Consider the following 20255-nt stretch of genomic DNA (forward strand, 5'->3'; position numbering starts at 1 on the left):
TCCCACGCGTGCTTTCACAGTGAGATTCGCCACTCGTTGCAAGCGCCCGCGGGGTACGTTTTCCCTTATCAGAGAGACAAGAGCACACCGGGGAACGTCACGTCATGGGTTTTGCTAGTTTAATGCATCAGCGGGGCTCCTGGGCGCGGGCTGGAAGCAAGGCAACCCCAGGCGACGCCGTGAGACACGGGAGCGCGTTCGGCGGCGGCGGCGTTGTCGGCGTTGGCGTCCCCGTACCCGCAGCGCTTTGCTAGGCCACCACGGGGCGGTTCGGGATCTCGCCCTCCGAAGGCCCGAAGCGAGGCCCTGCCGTCCCGCGGACGCCGTCCTTCTCCAGCAGCGGCTTCAGCGCGGTTCCCGCCGTCATCTCTCCAGCCGGTTCCGACGGCGGGGCGAACCCGCTTCTGCTCCGGCTGCGCCCACCGAGGCGAGGCCGCCGGAGGAGACAACCGCCGGGCCGGGCCTCCCCGGGGCCTCAGGCCGCCTCCAGCTGCTCCCGGGCGGCGTCGAGGCGGCGCTGGAGGCGGCGCTGGCGCCAGCGGAGGAAGCGGCGGCGGGCGCGGGCGGCCTGCCAGCCCACCAGCACCCCGGCCGCGAAGGCGGCCAGCAGCGCCCAGCGCACGGCCCGCGGCCGCAGCGCCTCCGGCCCCATCCCCGGCCCCGCTCGGGCCCGGCGCCGCCCGCCCGCTCGCTTCCGCCGGGGCGGGGGCGGGCGCCCGTTAAAGGCGGCGGGGGCGGGGAGGTGCCGTGTCTGCCCGCGCCATGGCGGAGGCGGCCTCGCAGGTAGCGGAGCGGCCCGGGGGGGTTCCCCGCAACCGGGAGAACGGGGGGGGGGGATGCGCGAAGCTTCCCGTACCGCTCCTCAGCTCCGTACCGCGCCCTGGGGTGGAAGGGGCGAGTATCTTCGAGTATCTGCCCTCGGTTTATTTCGCGCTCCAGCACCAACTGAGCAGGTCTCCTGGTTTTTTTTCCCCTTTCCACAGGATCTCCTGCTGGCAGCAGCGTTTGTCTCCGATGCGCAGTACAACAGAAATATTCCTTTTAAGACCTCGCCGGAGGCAGTCAGGTAAGGAGGTCTGCATCCCTGTGAGCACCCACACCATCGCGCCAGAGCTGGGTCTCACAGGGCAGCATGTGGTGCTGTGGGATGCTTGGGCTGGGGTAGGGAGAGCCAGCCACAGTGGTTGTCCGAAGAGCAACAGTAGACAAAGTCTGGGGACCTCAGGTTCACCAGCTGGATGCTAAGAAGGCTGGCTGGGTGGAATGCAATGGACTGGTTTTAAGCTGAAATGTGTATGTTGAATGGGACTTGCTGCATCTGTATATTGAGGATGGGAAAGGAAATAAGACTTGCTTTGTGCTGGAGAAAAAAAAAAAAAATCTTTCAAGGCCAAAGCTGCAGCACTCTGTGGGGATAAAAAGTGTGGGAAGCTTGGTCAGCCCCCGCCTGTCTGGAAAAGAGTGCTGGAGTGTGACCATACTGGGTGTAAGCATCAGGGTTTTGATAGCAGAAGGCTGATAGCAGGAGGCTGCACGGTTGGCCTGTGTGGGAGAGCAGCCCTGTGCCAGGCGGTCGTAGCTGTTACCAGTTGGTTTGGCAGTGTGTGACACCAAGCCACTGCACACCAACGCTTCAGCTAATCAAAGGAGCGTATGGCACCTCTTTCCAGGTGTACTTCAGAAAGGGTGGTTGCTGCTAGGGGCAGAAGTAATTAAAAGCTTATGTTAATTGGCAATAAGTTAAGAGAAATTCCCCAAGTCAAGACTGTTTTGCTTGCAACAGTGAGTCTCTTCCCTTTTAGCTGCTTGTAAGAGGCCGAGCAGCTTCATTCAGTGAGATGACTTTTCCCTCGGGCTTGGACTGCTTTAGGCTAACTATTTCCACCTGTAAAGCTTGAGAGAAGGTGGCTAGCATGGAAGGGAAAGGCAATACAACAGACTGCCAGCAAAGCAGCGTGTGAGCATTAATGACTCCTGTAGCCCTCCCCACAAAACCCTTTCCTTTTATTTAGTGCTCATGTCTTAGCCAGTGAAGTTTCTTGGGCATCTTGGAGACACAAGTATGTTTGTTACAAAGGCTTTGAGCAGGCGTGTGCTGTTGTGTAGCTGCAATATCTCTCTGCTTTTGGAAAACAGACTCTGTGCATATAGTTTTGTCCTACCCATGTATGCTTAGTAGAAATCAGCAGTTTTTGCAGTCGTGTCTTGATGGTGTTATTAAGGGCGTGATGTCATGTCATCTGTACAATCACCTGCTCTGTAGCCTTTATGGTTATTGGGAGGATGAGATGACTGGCAATGTTGGCAGTTTTTTTATTGGCAGAGAAATGGTATGCTCTGCAGATCTGCTCCATATCTCCCCAGAGGAGCCATTGTTTCATGCCATTGTGTGAATCCTCCTTTGGGAGGCTTAGAGCTGGATGCGTGCATGGTTATCGCTAGCACTCACCACAGGTTTTGCTGCCATAGCGGACAGAATAATGCATAAGCTCTGTATAAAAACCAGTTTGCTGTGCAACTCCATACTTCTCTCTGGTGGCTTTTCTTATCTCTTTGCTTTTTAACATGCAAAGAAAGGGTGTTAGGTAACTAATCAGACTTCGTTTGTGTGTCATGTGGATACCTGAGCGTAGCAGAAGTTTGCGCTCAAATTAAGGAACAAGGTAATTACAAAAAGGAAGCAACTTTACTGAATCTGTATGTTGCAGTCTTAAACTGAACTGAAGAATGCCTGTGTTCCACCTTCCTGGGTTTTTTGCTCCGTGAAAGGGAGCATAGTGTTTATCATCTATGAGACTATGAGGAAGGGCCAGCAAACAAACTGCCAAATCCCTGGCTGATGAAAATTGTGTTACTCTTGCCATTCTTCCTCCATGACTGCTTGGGACAGCATGTGCTGTTCTTCCAAGACATATTTGGCAAGCCCATGGGAATGTGCACTGAAGCCTCTATTCATGGTGCCACTGCCTTCTTTCTGCAGGCTTTATTATCTCTATAACCACTGGATTATGCGAACAACTACCTACTTCTTCATCTTTCTCATCCTGTCCCTTGCAGTGTTTGAAGAACCTGCTGTGTATCCGCTCCCCTTCTTGGTAAGTTTTCAGTGTAGAAGCAGCAATGCAACTAGTATTACATTGCTTGGTAGAGCAAGCACAGGTTTCTTGCTTGAAACTAGTTGTCAAAGGTGTCAAGAGATAATTGATGCTGATATTTCTGTTGATATCTTTGGTCTACTGAAATGGGGACAAAAACGGTGCATAGGAGCTAGACAGGGACTATGGGAGCCATTGTGGCTGTGAGCAATGGCTCATGTGACTGTGGACAAAGTTGTGTTGCTTTTCAGCATATTGGAGAACGATTCCGGCCTTTTTTGTGACCCAAGTCCATCCCTCATGTCTCAAAGCAGAAGTGGAGCATTGCCCTTAGGATTGATTTTTCTGCAGCCTTTATTTGTTCTGCACTAGTGTGTTTGTGAGAGATGTACTCCTTGAATCCTGAGCAAATACAAATTTACTGGCTTTAACCTGCCCATGGCAGGGAATTGCACAAAGGGAAGCTTAAAACTATTGCTTAGTGCCAAATACATGAGTCTGTAAAACAGCTGGAAGCAAAAACCCACTGGAAAAACTCTGCAAGTTTTTCCTTTGCCTGTACCCCAGCCTGAGCATCCTCATCTGTGCAAAGAGGGCTCACTCTGGTCTCGGTTGCACTGATTTGACCCCCTTCTCTCTCCGCAGGCCACTTCTCTGGTCGAGGTGGTGTGCCTTCTGGTGTTCTTTGGCCGACTGGCACACTTTGCAAAAGTCACCCTTCGCAACGTATTTTGGAAGGATACAAAGAACATCTGCATCATGGTTGCAATCTTGGTGAGTTAGACCTAGGGGAACCTCCAAGCTTGAAGAGGCCAGTGTGGAGGTGTCTTTTTTTTTTTCCTGCTGTGGCTTTCCTGGTAACATACGTCTGATGCACAAGGGCTTTAGAAGAGCCATGGCCAGATCACCCAAGAATTGGGCCTGTTCTCACAAACCTGTCATGTGTGCATCTGTCTTGTATCAGTTAACCCTATTGTCTTCACCATCTAGATGCATTTCCAACATTGCTTCTGTGAATTTTCCTTCTTCCTTCTACAGTTATCCCTAACAGACTTGGCCATATATGGGGTCCTCAGGATATACAATGTGAAGAGCATTCGGTGGTCAAGAATTGTGCGGCCCATCTTCCTGATCAACTTTGCAGAGAGTCGCCAGGTAAGGAACAGGTCTGGTGGAATGTACTGCTGGTGCAGGGTTCTGTTTTTGGACAGCCTGCTGCTTTCTGAGATACAGGGGATTTAGTAGAAACATTTTTTGTGCAGAAATGGCAGAATTTAAGCTTCTGTGAGTGAAGGTTTCTCTCGGAGGTGGCCTGAAGCAATAATCTGAGATGGAGAGAGGGGTGCGTCCTCACCGGTGCTGCTTTGGTGCTGTGCAGGGCAGCAAAAGGCTTCTCCCTGTACCTGTGGGCTGGGTTGTTGCTGTCCAGAGCCCTGAGTGTACTTGGGGCTGAAACTGTAAGACTGTGTGGAGAAGGAAGAATGTTTCTTTTAAGGTCAGCCCATGGGCTGTGCTTAGTCCAGCCCGCATGGAAGTGCAGCCTCTGCTTGCAAGCAGAGTCAGATGCTGTCCTCTGGGGGCGTGAACAAGAGCAGCACCGTAGACAAGAAAACTGTTTCTCCCTGGGTCAGGGGCCAGGTTACTTATTTCTGGAAGTGTCCTAGACAAACAAGCACAAGTATCATGCTCTTCTCAGAAACTGAATTTGCAGTCCAGATGGGTGATTTGGACTCTGATTCCTCTTGTCACGGGAAGATCTTTGCCCTGCTGCTCAAGACCATTCTGGTCCTGACTTACAAATGAATAAACTACTGTGGTGTGGAGGTCTGGAGGGGGAGCAGTTGAACTCTTGGGCCCAGAGCATGTGTTTTGTGGCCTGGAGCCTTGGACTTCTGTCCGTGACCAGTCCCCTGCAGCAAGAGCATCTCAGCAGTGCCACGGGGCCCTCTGCCCGTGGCTAGCTGAGTTCATGGTAATATGTAGATAGGACCTCTCCTCCTAGCATCTCCTCTGGGGAATGAGGTGGAAAGGCCTGGTGCTCTTGCACAGGTTTTAGCAGAACTGAGCTGGCACATCTGGGTGAGAATGTCTCCTGCTGGATGACAGAAGAGTACTTGTGTCCCACCTTGCTTTCCTGTCCCTGTGTAGGTGTTTGATCCAGATGGGGGGGTGAGGGGAAAACCAGGTACCACCTTGCCTCTAAATGCTTCCCTTCTCCCTGGCAGATTCGGAGAGCCTTCCGCAGCATCCGCAACACGCTGCCTGAGATCACCTACGTCTTCTTGCTCTTCATGTTTAGTCTTCTCATGTTCTCCCTCATGGCCTTGAAACTGTTTGGCGAGAGGTGTGAATAGTTATTTTGCTCATATCTGTGTGGGAAGAATGTGTGTGATACTTTTAGGTGGGAGGGAATGTGGCAACTCCAGATGGTTACTAGTGAATACAAACACTGCTGATACGCGCAGTTCCTTTGGTGGAACATGTGATTTCTGTGCTTAGCTTCAGATTGTCCTGTTCCTCCTAGGAATCTCCAGACAGCAGAAGGCTTGCCGTATTTCAAAAACTACCTAGAAATTGTGTTTGACCTCTATGTGCTGGTGACAACAGCAAACAGCCCGGATGTCATGTATGTATGCTGAGCTTGCAGTCTTTGTGTTGTGAATGCTGGTGTCCTGCTCCTAGTGGCAGGATCTTCGGTTAGAACAATACTGTGTTTGGCACAACAAGGTTTTTCAGAGCGGCAGCAGGGTTTTCACTTTTCCACTCTGCAGCGTTTTCATGAATTCTCAGGCATTTGTTTGATAAATGGGCTCTTAACCAGAATCTGAGGTTAGGAAGACTTTTAGAAAAGTTGTATTAAAAATACTGCATCCCAAATGACTTAGTAGCTGATGAAGGCTTAAACTGGAGGGACAAACACATACCCTCTTTGATTAAAACCCTTTCCTGAAAAGGAAGGGTGTGCTGTAGCGATCGCATGTCTCTTTCTCTCATGATATTTGCAGGGCTTTATGCAGACTTTTTAATTTGCACAGCTGTGTTAAACTTATGCGAGGGTTGGGCTTTCCATCCTCATTTGTTCTAACTGGGTTCCCATTTCAGTTTGTACTGTGAAGGTGCCATCAAAGAGAGGGGCAGGGAGGAATGGCATGCTCACCTGTGTACTGAACAGAACTGGGATGTTACAGGGACCCTGGGCATTCAGACTGAGAAGTGCCACTAGTCCTCCTAGAGTAAATAGAGGAGGAGGTCTGAGTGCAGTGAGGGTCTGTGAAGCCAATAACCAGCTTATGAATGAGACATCACCTCAAGGCACTGCACTTGAACTTAGCCATGCTGACAGAAGCTTAATCTCTGTGCTTTCTCTTCTGCATCCCTTGAATCAGGGCCTTATAAACTAGGATGAAAACCTAGCGGAAGAAAACTGTTCTCTAACTGAACTACGGCATAGTTTTTAGCTTGGGTATTATCTGGCAAGTTTGATCTTGGCTATCCAAAGCTGTACTTAGAAATCCATCTGGAAGACTATTTTATTGTGATTTCTCATGTTTCCCTGTTTGTGCTACTTGCAAGTAGCAATCTCTCTGCCCTTCTCTAGGATGCCGGCATTTGACTTTAGCTCATGGTATGCCCTGTTTTTCATTGCCTTTGTCATCGTCAACACTTATATCTTCATGTCTCTCTTCCTGGCTGTTGTGTACAACAACTACAAAAAACACCTGAAGGTAATGTTTGGAGGGGTGAATTGCGATCGGTGACTGCCTGCTGTTTTATATAACCTTGTAAGGAAATATCTGGCTTTCCCTTGGAAAGCTTCCACTTCTGGGAAGCATGGAGAAGAGGGTATAGCTTCTTGCCTTTGCTCTGCAAATAACAAGCACAGGTCCACTTTCATATCATGAGGATTGTTGTGAGTTCTGCTTTTAGCATGTAACGATGAAATATTCTATGGTGCTGTTGATCCAAGAAGTTGCAACAGATAGGAAGCATATCTCTGCATTATTGCTGTTAGAGGCTTAGTCCTAGCTCAAAGACAATGTCTCTATGCAGGAGACTGTTTTCAGTTGGCTGTAAGCACACAGCACGCTTTTTCTGCCACTATATGTGCTCTTAAAGCAAATGAAATGTAAAGGGAGGTCTAAGTAAATTGGAACTCTTCCTTCTTCTACCCAAACTGAATAGCTGCAGTTTGGTACTTGTGATCATAGGGTGAGAGCTGGGTGCTCCCATGAGGGAGTTGGCTCTTTCTCAGTAAGTGGTCTGCTAGGTCTTCCCAGAGGCTGGTCTTCCAAGGATATAAGGTTCTTTAGCCTGCTTGTAATCGTGTGCAGAAGAGCATCTCCACCCCTGATCTCAGCAGTATTCACTTACGGATCGGAAGCATGCATGGGCACGTCCTCTTTGCTTCTGTGACCTGTGGACGTGCAGATCCTGTGACCTTTGTCATCTCCTTCCTGTTAGACACTATGCTTTATCTCCTCTTCCGGTTTTTCAGTGCATCTCCCAGCAGCAAGCAATCTATTGATCCTTCCAGAGCGCTGTGGAGAGAGCCCATGGTGGCATGTTAAATAGCATTTCTCATCACCCCTACTGACTGTACTGTGCTTTGTCTAATACCACTCCAGGTGTGTTCCTCCAAGTCTCTTCTTGCATCTCTGTGTCATGAAAATAAGATGATTTTTTTTTCTTAAAAAAAGGAGGGGGAAGGGTGACTGAAGTTGCCTGAATCGCAACACTCTCTCTAGAATGAGATCCGTAAGCTGGCTTACATGAAGCACCGCAAGATGATAGAGGCCTTCAACCTCCTGAAGGAAGAGGAAGGAGCACAGTTTGTGGTTAGAGAAGCCCGGTGGAAGCAGCTTGTCAAGCTGGTGGCTCCTGATATCAGCAACTCCCACCGAGAGCTGCTGCTACACATCTCGGATGATGAGCAGAAGGGTTTCATAGGTGAGCAGTGGGGCACTATTATGCTCAAGGGATTGGGGAGGAGCCCAGGGTCAGAAGCCTGATGCTTCAGGAGTTTTGGCATTGGGATTTGTGGTCTGTAATGGACCCAGAGGGACTCCAGGCCCTTCTTGCTTCCCTCCAGACTGCTTGAGTCCTGAAAGGCTGTTCTTTCTGCCTGTGCTGTAGCCCATGTCATGTACACTGTGGGCAGCTCTTCATCGCCATTTGACATCAGGCCAAGCTCACCATGTAGAGTGACACCTCCTGTTCTCAGCACAGGACAAGGAAAGCCTCCCTTTTTATCAGATTCCTCCAAGCAACGTGGCTTCCCACACATTCCTCTGGAGCCTCTCGCTCTGCTCCTGCTGGAGACAGGATATCAGGAGAGATGGGTCAGTCTCCTCATGCTAGATGGTGCCCATCTTGATCATTAAAGGTCTGTACTCGTTGGCCTGTGGCTTGAACCAGTGCCTCAGGAATGGGGCAGAGGAGCTGCTCAAGTACTGAGTTCAGCCTGTTCTGTGGTGGATACCACTTTAGGCACACGCATTGCCTGCTGCTGTGAACAGACATTGAGCCCAGATTGCCGCAACTCATGTGCGTACAGGATTGTGTTTGCCAGAAGCTGTCTTTTTTTTTTTTTTTTTTTCTTGATGACAGCAGACTGATGTGTAGTGCTTTCTCCTACCGCAGACAAGAAGTCATTTCTACAACTGGCAGATCTCCTCAACATCCAGGTGATTACTCTGAAAATACGCAGCCATCCACTGGGGCAATGGGTGCCTCGCATATACAAATCAGCAGTGAGTCAGTTCCTGCGCAGCATGGTTAGGCACAGGTAAGCCTCTTCTGGTGGAGCAAGCAGCTCTTAACATTCAAAGGGCTGCGGAGCAGTGGTGTTGCAAGCAAATGCTCGTCTGGATGTCATGCTGGAAAATGCAAACTGCATTTAGGCAAACATTGGGGGTTCTGTTTTTAAATGTTTTGTGGACCAGCTCTGCTCTTAGCCTACCTTCAGTGGTGCAGGGAAACTAGACTTGGGTATTGGCGAGTCCATATCTCTTCCAGTCCCACTTGTTCAGATCTTCTGTAGGTGCTGAGTGTAAATAGCTTTTACTGAAAGAAAAGAAGTGCTTTATGACCTGCCTTGAATGACCAGACTAAATGCTTCACTTAAAGGTGACCTTACGTCAGCAGTCTCTGCTGCGAAGCTGCATTGTGCTGTTTTGTCAGCTCTTACCAAGTTGATACTATGAGCTATTAGTGCTCTTTTTCACATCTGACTCTTTCCAGAATTGCAGAATCATGGAGGTTGGAAGGAACAACTAGAGATGGTCTAGTGTAACCCCCTCACTCAAAGCAGTAGAGTAGGCTACTCAGGACTATGTCCAGTTGAGTTTCGAGTATCTCCAAGAGTGGAGACTCCATAACCTCTCTGCAACTTTTCCTAGTGCTTGACCACCCTTGATTTAAAAAAAAAAAAAAAAAAAAAAAAAAAGGCAAGCCTTTTTTGCTTAAATGGAAAATCCTGCATTTCAACTTGTGCCCCTTGCCTCTTGTGCTTTCACGGGATACAACTGAGAAGAGTCTGGCTCCATCTTCTCTACACCTTCCCATCAGGTATTTATACATACTCAGATCCCACTGACCCTTCTCTCCTTCAGGCTGAACGGTCCCAGCTCTCTGTGTGGAACGTATCAAACTATTCTATCCTTTAATTGTTTTTCTGACCCTTTGCTGCACTTGCGCTAGGATGTTCATGTCCCTTTAGTATGGGGGAGCCCAGTTGTGGACAGAGCTCCAAATGTGGCATCACCAATACTGACTGGATGGAGGGGGGAGGGTCAGGGAACCACTACCTTCCACCTGTTCAGAACACTCTTCCTAATGTTGGTGGTTGGCTGCCTTTGCCACCAAGGTGCATTTCTGGCCCAGGTTCAACTTGACAACCGAGAACCGCCCCCTCCCAGATCCTTTGCAGTACAGCTTTTCAGATGGCTGACCCCCAGCCTGCACTGGTGCCTGAGGTTGTTCCTCGCTAGGAGCAGGACTTTGCATTTCCTTTTGAACATGATGGGATTCCTCTCTGCCCACTTCGCAACCTGTCCAGGTCCCTCAGACTCCAGCACACCCATCTGGTGTACTGGCCACCCCTCCCAATTCTGTATAATCCTCTGTTCTACTCATCCAGTCTTTCTGCTTGGGAAGTGCTGCTTGACTTGTTGGAAACACAGTTGCAGTCAGTCTCTAAGAGTTGATTTAACACCCAGAGCACTGGCAGTGGTGTACCTTGAAGGCTTGTGCTCTCTGCCTTGTGTTCGGCTTCAAGGGCAAAACTAAACTCTGTAGTAATTTCCCTAAACTCTTAGTATTTGGGAGAACTGGTGGGTGGAGGTAGTTACTTAAATGCCAATGTTTGAGAGAAGAGGCAAAGAACTCCTGAAATAACTGTGTAACTTTTACCTTCTTGGGAGTGGCAAACTGGTTTCTCTTTTTCTTCTTGCAGGGGATTTATTTGGACTTACGATGTGATCATTCTGATAAATGCTATCTTCATTGCTCTGGATGAGGAAAGCCCCTATATTTCTTACGCAGAGTGGGTCTTCCTTGCTTTGTATATAATAGAGATACTCCTGAAGGTGTACACTTATGAACCGAGGGCGTTCTTTGGCAAAAATCAGTTCTGGAACTGGTGAGTGTGATGAGCATTTGTGTTAAAGGTGGTGTGAAGTGTTATGAGATCTTTGTGTTCAGCCCCTCAGCAACTGAAAGTCTCTTGGAGAGAGGGGCTGCCTAACTCATGTGCCAAGAAGTAATTAAAATGACTGTATGCATCAGAGGACATTGTGATCTATCCTGCCTCTAATGTGGCTCTGACAGAGACTACTATTCTCTGCCCTGCTCTGCTAGCGCAGTCAAAGGTGACTCTGCAGCATGTGAAGACAGTGGCTGGGCAGGGGAAAGCGTTTTGCTAAAGAAAGCTTTCCCGTCTTCCCACCCTGCAAATAGTTTGATATGATGCAGGGCTTCCTGGCACAGATGTGAGGAAGAGGCATTATTACTTTCATGTGTTGTGTGGCAGCTCAAGCGCCCACTCTCTGTTGCCACAAATCTAACAGCACTGCCTTCCCTCGTGCTAGGTTTGATACCCTCATCATCTTTGCTGCCTTGATTGCAACGGTACTCAATACCACCCTGAAATCGAGTAAGTGCAGCTTAAGCAGTCTGCATGCATCTGGGAAACTCAGCAGTCTTGAGTCGTTTTTTTGCCATTACCTTGGGCTTGGGAGGCTTTTTGACAGGACGATGAATTTCCTATAGTATTTCTAAGAACTAACCCAGTCTTTTTTTTTTTTTTTTTTTTTAATAAATACCTGTTATAAACAGTGCTTAACAAGAACATTATCATAACAAATGTAAGAACATGCTTTATCTCTATGCTTTCCTGCTGTTTTTTGTAACAAAAATAACTTCTTTGCTTTCTCAGCCACAAAGTACAACAGCCAACAGATCCTGGACATTGTCTTCATCTTAAGGGTCCTCAGGCTAATAAGGATTGTTGACAGCATTCAAAGGTAATGAAGAGAGTGGGACAGGGATATGTGTTTTGGGGCAAGCTGTGTCAGAGGCTGTCTGAGACAGTGCCTTGAGTTGTTCTGCCTTGCTGTATTAGATTGACTGTGGCTGCTCAACAAAGCATCCCAAGGCCTTGTCCCAGCGTAATTGGGATGAGCCCAGTTGCTGCAGCCTGTCTGGAGGCTTATAAATAAGGGCATGTGGGGAGCATGTGCTGGATGGGATGTGACAATAAGCAAGCATGGACTTTATAAGAGCCTTCCCACAGCAGGTGTTATCATGAATCATTTGCTGTAGGTTCCGGGTCATCATGAACACACTGATAAACATCGTACCGACAATGTTGACATTTGGTGGGCTGACTCTGGTAAGAAATTCTGGTATCTTAGCTCAAAGCATTCCAGTTTTACAGGAATGTGTCTTAAGTCTCATGCTGTTTCCAAGAGGATAAATGCAAATCTCTGGATGGGCCTTAAACTGTAAGTGTCCATTTGATTCTTCGTCATTACACATGTAAATGTGTGCAGAGGGGTTGGGTTCCTGCTGGTTGCCAGGTCAGGACAGTTTTCTTTGCTCTGTGGGGCAGTCGGGATGTTCTGTGCAGCATGGGCTTCACACTGTAAGCAGTAAAACTGTGATGTGGGCAAGAAGCTGAATGAGAAACCTGTTTCTCAAATAATTTCTTAAAAATAGCTTCTGCTATTGATGAATATTTGAGAATACTTCATTCCCATGTATTTGGGCTGTAGTTCTTGGCTTATTATTCCTGCCTGGTAGTTGCTTTTGAGTGGCTTGGGTCTCTTGGACCCTGTGCTGCTCCTCAGCAGCTTGCCATGTCTGTAAAAACTGGAAAACCCGCTGGAACTCTAAACTTGCCATGGAACTTGCTGCTTGCTGGAGAAGCAGGCGATGGGGTTTCTCTTCCCAGGTTGTCTACTGTGTATTTGCTATCATTGGCATGGAGTTATTCCATGGGAAAATCCAGTTCTTCCCTGTAAACTCGAATGCTCCTCATGCCCTGGAATGCGGAAACCCAGCTCTCAAGGATTCTCTGTTTGCCCGTGGGAAATACTGCAAGAACAACTTCAACAACTTTGCATCATCCTTCATCGTCCTGATGGAGCTCACTGTAGTCAATCAGTGGCATGATATCCTTTGTGGTGGAAGGTCCAAACCAGATCTTGGTGATCCATGCTCTTTGCCGACTCTGCTCGTCCCCTTGTATTGCACGCACCCCTGCCCGTGATGCCAGACAGCTGGGAGATGGTCCCTGCAGAGGGCTTTGTGCTGAAGGTCACTGCTGGGCAGTGTTATCTGGTTCCGCCCTTAGTGCTGCTCCACAGCAAGACAATGTTCTCCTTTAGCACTTTCACCCTTAACTCCCATTGTACTCTTTGCTAATGGATTTGCCAACGTGACAGTTCAGCCTGCGAAGCTGTATTTCATCGCCTTCCACATTGTGATGGTGATAATCATTGTCAAGTAAGTTTTGGGTTGCTCTCATCCATTTTGGAGGGAAGAGGGCCTCTGCTCTTTGCCAGGGCGCCGCTGTCCGTCCCAGGGTTACACATGGTGTAACTCTTGGAGACAGGCAGGACATGTTATAGACAAATCTGCTGCATCTATGCTTATCTCCACTGAGTGATGCTCTAACTTAGAGCTCCCCATCTCCAGCAGAAGAAGGGATGGAGTGCTGCGGAATGAGCCTGGGGATACTGACACACTAGTTGATGCCCAAAAGCACGGGGGATGCTAGTAAGGAAATGCTGCTGTGTAATTCTGCTCATCATTTCTTTCAGTATCTTTGTGTCGTTCATTTTGGAAGCTTTCTTTGTGGAGTACTCGCTAGAGAAGAGTGAAGTAGAAACAGCCATTGAACAGAAAATCCAGGAGCTGGGAATGGGAGTTCAAGAGTAAGCCCCCTCAGAAGGGTCGTGCTGAATGTGGCTGGCTTGGCACATCCAGTGAGGGCTGTGGGGCTGCAGCAAAATGCCTCCCTCTGTCCTGAGGTGTGAGCTGAGACTCGTCATGGAGTTCTTGCTAGTCTGTCAAAGACCACGTAGGCTTGGTCTAGATGTTAGCAGAAGGCTACTCGCATCAGCCTTGTGTCTGCCTCGCTGAGCTCTTCCACTCTGGGGCTGTTGCCCAGAGGACAGGGTGATGCTGGAGACTGACAGCATGACTGGTGCTCGCCCTGCCCCAGAGAGTCCACTGCTGCTGGGTACGTGTGGGTGCCTGGGGTAGGACATGCCTCCCCCCCGAGGTAACTTCTGGTCCTTCTTGTGTAGGGATGAGCTACAGGGTGAGCAGCTCCTTGATAACATGGAGAGTGCTGAGCACAACCTCGAGGGGGAAGGAGGAACAAAGCCACAGTCTAAAGGGCTGGTGTTTAAAATTGCCTCCAAACGTAAGTGGAGCCCTACAGTCTGCCCGTCTTTTGTTTAAGAGGCCGAGGCTCTGAACTGTCCCTGCCTGTAGCCCTCTCTCTGGGGAAGCTCCCAAGCACTTCTGCTTCCTTTGGGCTATAAAAGCAGCTAAAAACCAGCTGGAGACTTTCAGAGAATTGTGGACATCCTAATGTTTGCTGGTTTTCTATTTTTATAGCAGCTCTTTCCTACTTAGACCCTCCTGGACATGCTTGTCTTCAGTAGCCAGTCTATGAAGACACTGCCTTGGTGGCTGAGGTCCTGCTGTTGCCCAGATACCTGCTGTCTGCTTTTCTCTTTCCTGTATGCACTCTGCCTTCCTCCTGGCTTGGATCACAGGGTGACTGTATGCTCCTTTCCTCTGGCTTAATGCGTACATTTTCTTCTGGCTTTCTTGCTGTACCTTAGCCGTTCCCCAAGCTCATGCTTCTCAGCATGGCAGCCAATGGGGGTCACAAACCTGTTGAAGGGCACATGGGAATAGAAGTGCTTAAACCCTTTACAAGCACTCACAGTGTTTAAAAGTATATGGGGTAGAATACCAGGGAACATAATCTGGGGCATTTGCTTTCTTGCCCATTTCATGTAAAATATGGGGAGCAGCCTTTGAGCAGGAGCTGCCTTAAGGAAGCCACTGCCTAACTTCTGCTGAGGAGCAGGAATGGATGCTTACAGTGACCTTTTTTCTTTTTTTGTCCACCTGCAGGGTACAGGACAGTTGATGCTCTGCTCCAGCGTATGTTTGAGGCAGAAATACCCCTTGAGGACGAAGGCCCTTCGTTTGAGGAGATCTTAAACTTGTCCCCTACTGCTGCTGTACCCAGTCATGTGACCTCAGAGGGTGCTGCATAACGGGGGCGACCCATGGCAGCTGACAGAAGGAGCTAACCCTCAGCTGCCCTGGCCTGCAGTGTGTTCCCTGGCTGGCTGCCACGCGTTGGGGTGCCACATTAGGCAGTGGAAGGGGCAGCTGAGGCGGGAAGCAGCTTTGCCATGTAAAGGAGCTCTGTCTTGTGTAAAGTCTCGTGTAAATGTTGAAACTGGAACTCTCCTCGCAGGAAAGCAGAGGGTGAGTTGGTGTACCTGGCTGGGCCAGTCACGTAACGGTGCTGCATGCAGCGTGTTACGGAATACCTCCTCCTTGTAACAGGAACGGGGTGTTACAGCACTCTTGTCTGCCTGCGTGGGGAACATGAGTGGGATTAAACAGCTCTTCACTGCACTCGCTGCGCCAGTCTGAAAAAAACAACCGGTTACCACAGTTCGCGCTGGGAGGGGGTCACAGCCTCACCAGTTACGGCGGAGGAAGCGCTGGGAGGGGGTCACAGCCTCCCCTCGCGGCCTAGTACAGGCGTGCGGTCCCAGCCGAACCCGGGCCGAGGGCTGCGGGCTCCTGCGCGGCCCGAGCACAGCTGGGGGCCGTTCCCGACCCCCAGGTGGGCAGCGCTGTCCGGGCCCGCCCTACGCCGCCTGCGGGCGTTGTTTCGCGCACGCCCCTGTTCCCCTCCGCCCGGCCGCCTCCACTCCGGCCCGGGCTCGGCGGCGCCTCCCGCCCCCTTGGCGAGGGCTGCGCTCAACCAATGGGATGGCAAGGGAGGCGGGGTCTCCCGAAAGAAACGAGCTGGATTGGCGGAGCGGGGCGGCCAATGAGGGAGGCGGCGCAGGGCGGTGGCGCGCCTGCGCGGCGGGTTTGAATCGGCCGGCGGCGGTTGGGGCCGGGTGGGGCATGGAGGCGGCCGTGCGGTGAGAGGAGGGGGCCGGGCGGCTCCGGGGGCCGCTGCCTGCGTTGGGGGTCGGGCCCGTGCTGGGGTCTGTCGGGGCGGGGGCCGGGGGTGCGTGGGGAGACGGAGGGGTGCAGGCCTTGGGCGGCACGGGCCCCGGGCGTTCTCCCCCCCGCCCCGGGCAGGGCCGCGGCCCTCTCCCCTTGGGCCGGCCCGAGCTGCCGTTTGCCTTGCAGGAGCTACGAGGCAGGGATCCGGAACTACCAAGGGACCGACCCGCTGGAGCCGTGGGACAGGTCAGCGCGCCCGCGGCCCGCGTGTTCGCGTGGCCCCGCTGCTGCGCGGCGGGGCCGTAACTCGCTTGGGCGCGTTGCAGGTACGCGCAGTGGGTGGAAGAATGCCTTCCCCTCCGCGAAAGACAAGCCCGCTTGCCCGGCCTCCTGGAGCGGCTTGTGAAGGCGTTCCTGAGCGACAAGAGGTACCACCAAGATCCGAGATTTGTGAACTACTGCGTTAAGCTGGTAGGTACATGCTTTTGGGGGGAATTAAGCTACCCTGAGAAGTTAAAGTTGTCCCGCGGTTCTGCAGCTCGGTGGCTGCAAACAGCTGCGGGGGAAAAGGCGCCCTCGGGGCTGTGGCGTGTGGAGCTCAGATGTGCCGCTCTCTGCAGGAGCGCTGAGAACTTCTCAGTCCTGCTGAAGGGGTCCGGCTTTTTAAAGCTGCGTTATTAAGCTGTTCGGCTTGTGAGAGGTATCTTATCTACCGGCTGTTTTTTATCTTTAGACAATAATGCTTTCCCTATGATGGTAACTAAGAAATTATTATTGTTTTTTTGCCTGCAAATTCCTTGGATGATTTTGAAAGTGCTTATGTATCTTTACGTTACGCAGGCGGAGTTCATCACTTCTCCTTGCCAGTACTTTGACTACCTGTATGGCCAGGGAGTTGGTGCAAAGGCATCCAACTTCTATGTTGCTTGGGCTCAGCAGCTTGCAACTGAAGGCAATGTGCAGTGTGCAGGAGCTGTCCTTCAGAAAGGACTTCACAACCAGGCACAGCCACGAGAGAACTTGCAGCAGCTGTATTGGTAATTCTGAAGCATCTTTTACTTGTTGAGCTATTCGGATAGCATACGGCTAATTTATTTTTCTTGTTTGCATGTGTCCTGTGCTGTACCGGGGTAGACTAATGATTGTTGTTGTTAAAGGCAGTACAGTACTTGACAGTACTTCTTTACTGTTCAGTATTTGTTGGGTGTTTTGAGAAAAACTGTACCAGCGTGTCTTCAGTGAAGCAGGGCCCACAAAGAAAACCCCTTAATTGATTCATTTCCTGTCTATTCTCTGTTGATCAAGACTATAAAGATGCATAGCTTGGCCTGCTTCAGGCAGCCTTCCTTGGAAATCCTGTGTGTGAGCTTCATTACTTGGAAGCTCAAGCAGGTTGGCCATGGTAATGATGCTTGGATTTTCAAGTTAGGGGCATTGGAATGCTTTCCAGAGTGTATAAATTGGCTGGAACTCCCCCTGTAGCTGCCTGTGCTTCTGTTGTTGCCACCAGTTGAATGCATGCTTCAGCTGCTGCTTGACTTGGACCCTCTCTGGTTTTGGTTGGTGGCCGTAGCTGGAACTGCAGTGAGATCAGATGCCAAATCCCTGATCTGAGCTGGATTTGTAAGTCCGCCTTGGGGAGATGTTGACAATAATACATCTGTCTAGTTTCTTGTGCTTATTGTACAGCACTCGGTGGAGAGGGGGTGCCTGTTTAGCATGTAGCTGTTGGAAGTGCTAGAGTTGGTATGTGCTCCCGCTGGTGATGATGGAACAAGAATTCAATTTCCATATACTGCTGTCTGTTGCAGGCTTTTTTGTTTCTGAAAATGGGAAGCTAACAACATATGTCCATATGCAGTAATAAGCATCCTGTAACTAACCCGAGTTTTTTGGTATTACATTTCATGGCGTGATGACTGTATAAGGAAATCAAAGGTTCCTGGGCGGTGTGGAGGAATGGGGGACAGGTGACTTAATGATAATAACTGATGTTTCTTGCAATTTAGTTGGCTGCAGAATTATGATCCTCGGAATCCTCCTTTGCAAGGTGAGGCTAAAGATATCTGCCTGTGAGCTGTAGCTCTACTAGATGAGTCTTCTACCTCAATCAGTGAGTCTTGTCACTGAAGAAAATATGTTTCCTGTAGAAACTGATTTTTTTTTTCCTGTTTTTCTGGCCGTATTTAAAATACTTGAGGGGAGTTTTTCAAAATGAGGTATTAGTTTTCCAATGCTTAAAGTTAATAGAAATTCATAAATGATAAAATTATTTCTACTCATTAATGCAAACCTGTGTTATCTGTCCCAGGCACTGCTGTTATAAAACCACTTCAAACTTCGCATGTGGCAAATCAAATGGCTCCTCAAAAAGGTGTTTTAAATCTTAATGACCCAGCGTATGCTTGCAAAAATCAGGTAAATGACTATTAATGAGCAACTTAGACATTGTGGAAAAAATGTGGAGCCCTCACATAAGGTTTAGATTGATGAGCTTAAATTAATAAGAAAGACACAACAATGCCTAACAGTATCTGGCATCTCTCAAAAATGTTACTGGTGTTTTTATGCTGTAAACATCACATCTTCATAGAAATATCTCAGGAAGCACTGGGACACAGTTTTTAGTCACTTGACACATTTCTAGAATCACAGACAAAGTGTGATCGATGCAGCTGGTTAGCGTTCTTTGGAGGAATAACATTATCAAAAGAGTCTGTGCTGGTCATGCTTCTTGGAAATTGCCTACACTAAGTTTTCATGAAATTCAAGTTACTTCTTTAAATACTCTTTTTTAAGAACAAATAAAATAATAATGTTTCTGGGCTGGTCCTCAGTGGGATGGTGGCTTCTGGTAAAAGTCAGTCTGCTGAGCTAGGAAAAGACTAGGAGATGACTTTATCACAGTTCACAAGCCCCTCTGTAACATGCCAGATCAGTCTCTAACAAATTCCAGTTAAGGTTCTGTTCATACCTTGTACAGATCTTGAGTTAACTTTACAGTCCAAGTTCTGTTGTCCTGTAGTTGTGTTCTTTCATAGAATCATAGAATGATTTGGGTTGGAAGGAACCTGGATCGTCTGGTTCCAACCACCACGCTACGGGCAGGGACACCTTCCACTAGACCAGGTTCTCAAAGGCCCATCCAACCTGGCCTTGAACACTGCCAGGGAGTGGGCAGCCGCAACTTCTCTGGGCAGCCTGTTCCAGTGCCTCACCAACCTCACAGTAAAGAATTTCTGCCTTCTATCTAACCTAAATTTCTTCCCTCTGAGGGTGACGGAGCACTGGAACAGGCTGCCCAGGGAGGTTGTGGAGTCTCCTTCTCTGGAGATATTCAAGACCCGCCTGGACAAGGTCCTCTACAGCCTACTGTAGGTGACCCTGCTTCGGCAGGAGGGTTGGACTAGATGACCCACAGAGGTCCCTTCCAACCTCTACCATTCTGTGATTCTGTAAATCTACCCTCTTTCGGTTTGAAGCCATTACCCTTTCTCCTAGCACCACATGCCCTTGTAAAAGGTCCCCCTCCAGCTTTCTTGTAGGCCGCCTTCAGGTACTAGAAGACTGCTATAAGGTCTCCCCGCAACTTTCTCTTCTCCAGGGTGGACAGCCCCAACTGTCTCGGCCTTTCCTCTCAGGAGAGGTGCTCCAGCCCTCTGATCATCTTCGTGGCCCTCCTCCGGACCCACTCCAACAGGTCCATGTCCTTCTTGTGCTGAGGGCTACAGAGCTGGACGCAGGACTCCAGGTGGGGTCTCACCAGAGCAGAGTAGAGGGGCAGAATCACCTCCCTCGACCTGCTTGCCATGCTTCTCTTGATGCAGCCCAGGATATGGTTGGCCTTCTGGGCTGCGAGCGCACACTGCCGGCTTATGTTGAGCTTCTCGTCAGCCAGCACCTCCACATCCTCCTCAGGTCTGCTCTCAATCCATTCTCCGCCCAGCTTGTATTTGTGCTTGGCATTGCCCTGACCTGTGTGCAGGACCTTGCTCTGGGCCTTGCTGAACTTCATGAGGTTCGCACAGGCGCACCTCTCAAGCCTGTCAAGGTCCCTCTGGATGGCATCCCTTCCCTCCAGTGTGTCAACCACACCACACAGCTTGGTGTCATCAGCAAACTTGCTGAGGGTGCACTCAATCCCACTGTCTATGTTGCTGACAAAGATGTTAAGCAGTGCCAGTCCCGATACTGACACCTGAGGAACGCCACTCATCGCTGGTTTCCACTTGGGACATTGAGCCATTGACTGCAACTCTTTGAGTGTGACCATCCAGCCAATTCCACCCTACCAGTTCCACATAGGACAGTGTCAGATGCTTTGCTCAAGTCCAGGTAGATGACATCAGTTGCTTTTTTTCTTGCCCACCAATGCAGTAACCCCATCATAGAAGGCCACCAAATTTGTCAGGCAAGATTTGCCTTTAGTGAAGCCCTGTT

At 49.7% G+C, this 20255-nt stretch overlaps 1 protein-coding gene across 1 annotated transcript in view; it reads left to right on the top strand.

The window, feature by feature from the left end:
- Positions 1 to 670: 670 nt before the first annotated feature.
- The window catches only part of BUB1 (BUB1 mitotic checkpoint serine/threonine kinase), a 35596-nt gene continuing 16011 nt past the window's right edge, over positions 671 to 20255 (top strand). Inside the window, exons 1-22 of the mRNA XM_075413655.1 lie at positions 671 to 783; positions 984 to 1066; positions 2981 to 3095; positions 3741 to 3869; positions 4134 to 4250; positions 5321 to 5439; positions 5620 to 5721; positions 6694 to 6820; positions 7841 to 8042; positions 8736 to 8880; positions 10549 to 10734; positions 11183 to 11247; positions 11530 to 11617; positions 11916 to 11985; positions 12547 to 12766; positions 13010 to 13100; positions 13418 to 13531; positions 16002 to 16061; positions 16142 to 16286; positions 16656 to 16852; positions 17825 to 17865; positions 18127 to 18233. Of these exons, the coding sequence (XP_075269770.1) occupies positions 763 to 783; positions 984 to 1066; positions 2981 to 3095; positions 3741 to 3869; positions 4134 to 4250; positions 5321 to 5439; positions 5620 to 5721; positions 6694 to 6820; positions 7841 to 8042; positions 8736 to 8880; positions 10549 to 10734; positions 11183 to 11247; positions 11530 to 11617; positions 11916 to 11985; positions 12547 to 12766; positions 13010 to 13100; positions 13418 to 13531; positions 16002 to 16061; positions 16142 to 16286; positions 16656 to 16852; positions 17825 to 17865; positions 18127 to 18233 (2544 nt within the window). The 5' untranslated portion in view covers positions 671 to 762. The remainder of the gene's footprint in view (positions 784 to 983; positions 1067 to 2980; positions 3096 to 3740; positions 3870 to 4133; positions 4251 to 5320; positions 5440 to 5619; positions 5722 to 6693; positions 6821 to 7840; positions 8043 to 8735; positions 8881 to 10548; positions 10735 to 11182; positions 11248 to 11529; positions 11618 to 11915; positions 11986 to 12546; positions 12767 to 13009; positions 13101 to 13417; positions 13532 to 16001; positions 16062 to 16141; positions 16287 to 16655; positions 16853 to 17824; positions 17866 to 18126; positions 18234 to 20255) is intronic.

The sequence above is a fragment of the Opisthocomus hoazin genome, chromosome 2 (genome assembly GCF_030867145.1).
Source record: "Opisthocomus hoazin isolate bOpiHoa1 chromosome 2, bOpiHoa1.hap1, whole genome shotgun sequence".
Lineage (NCBI taxonomy): Eukaryota > Metazoa > Chordata > Aves > Opisthocomiformes > Opisthocomidae > Opisthocomus > Opisthocomus hoazin.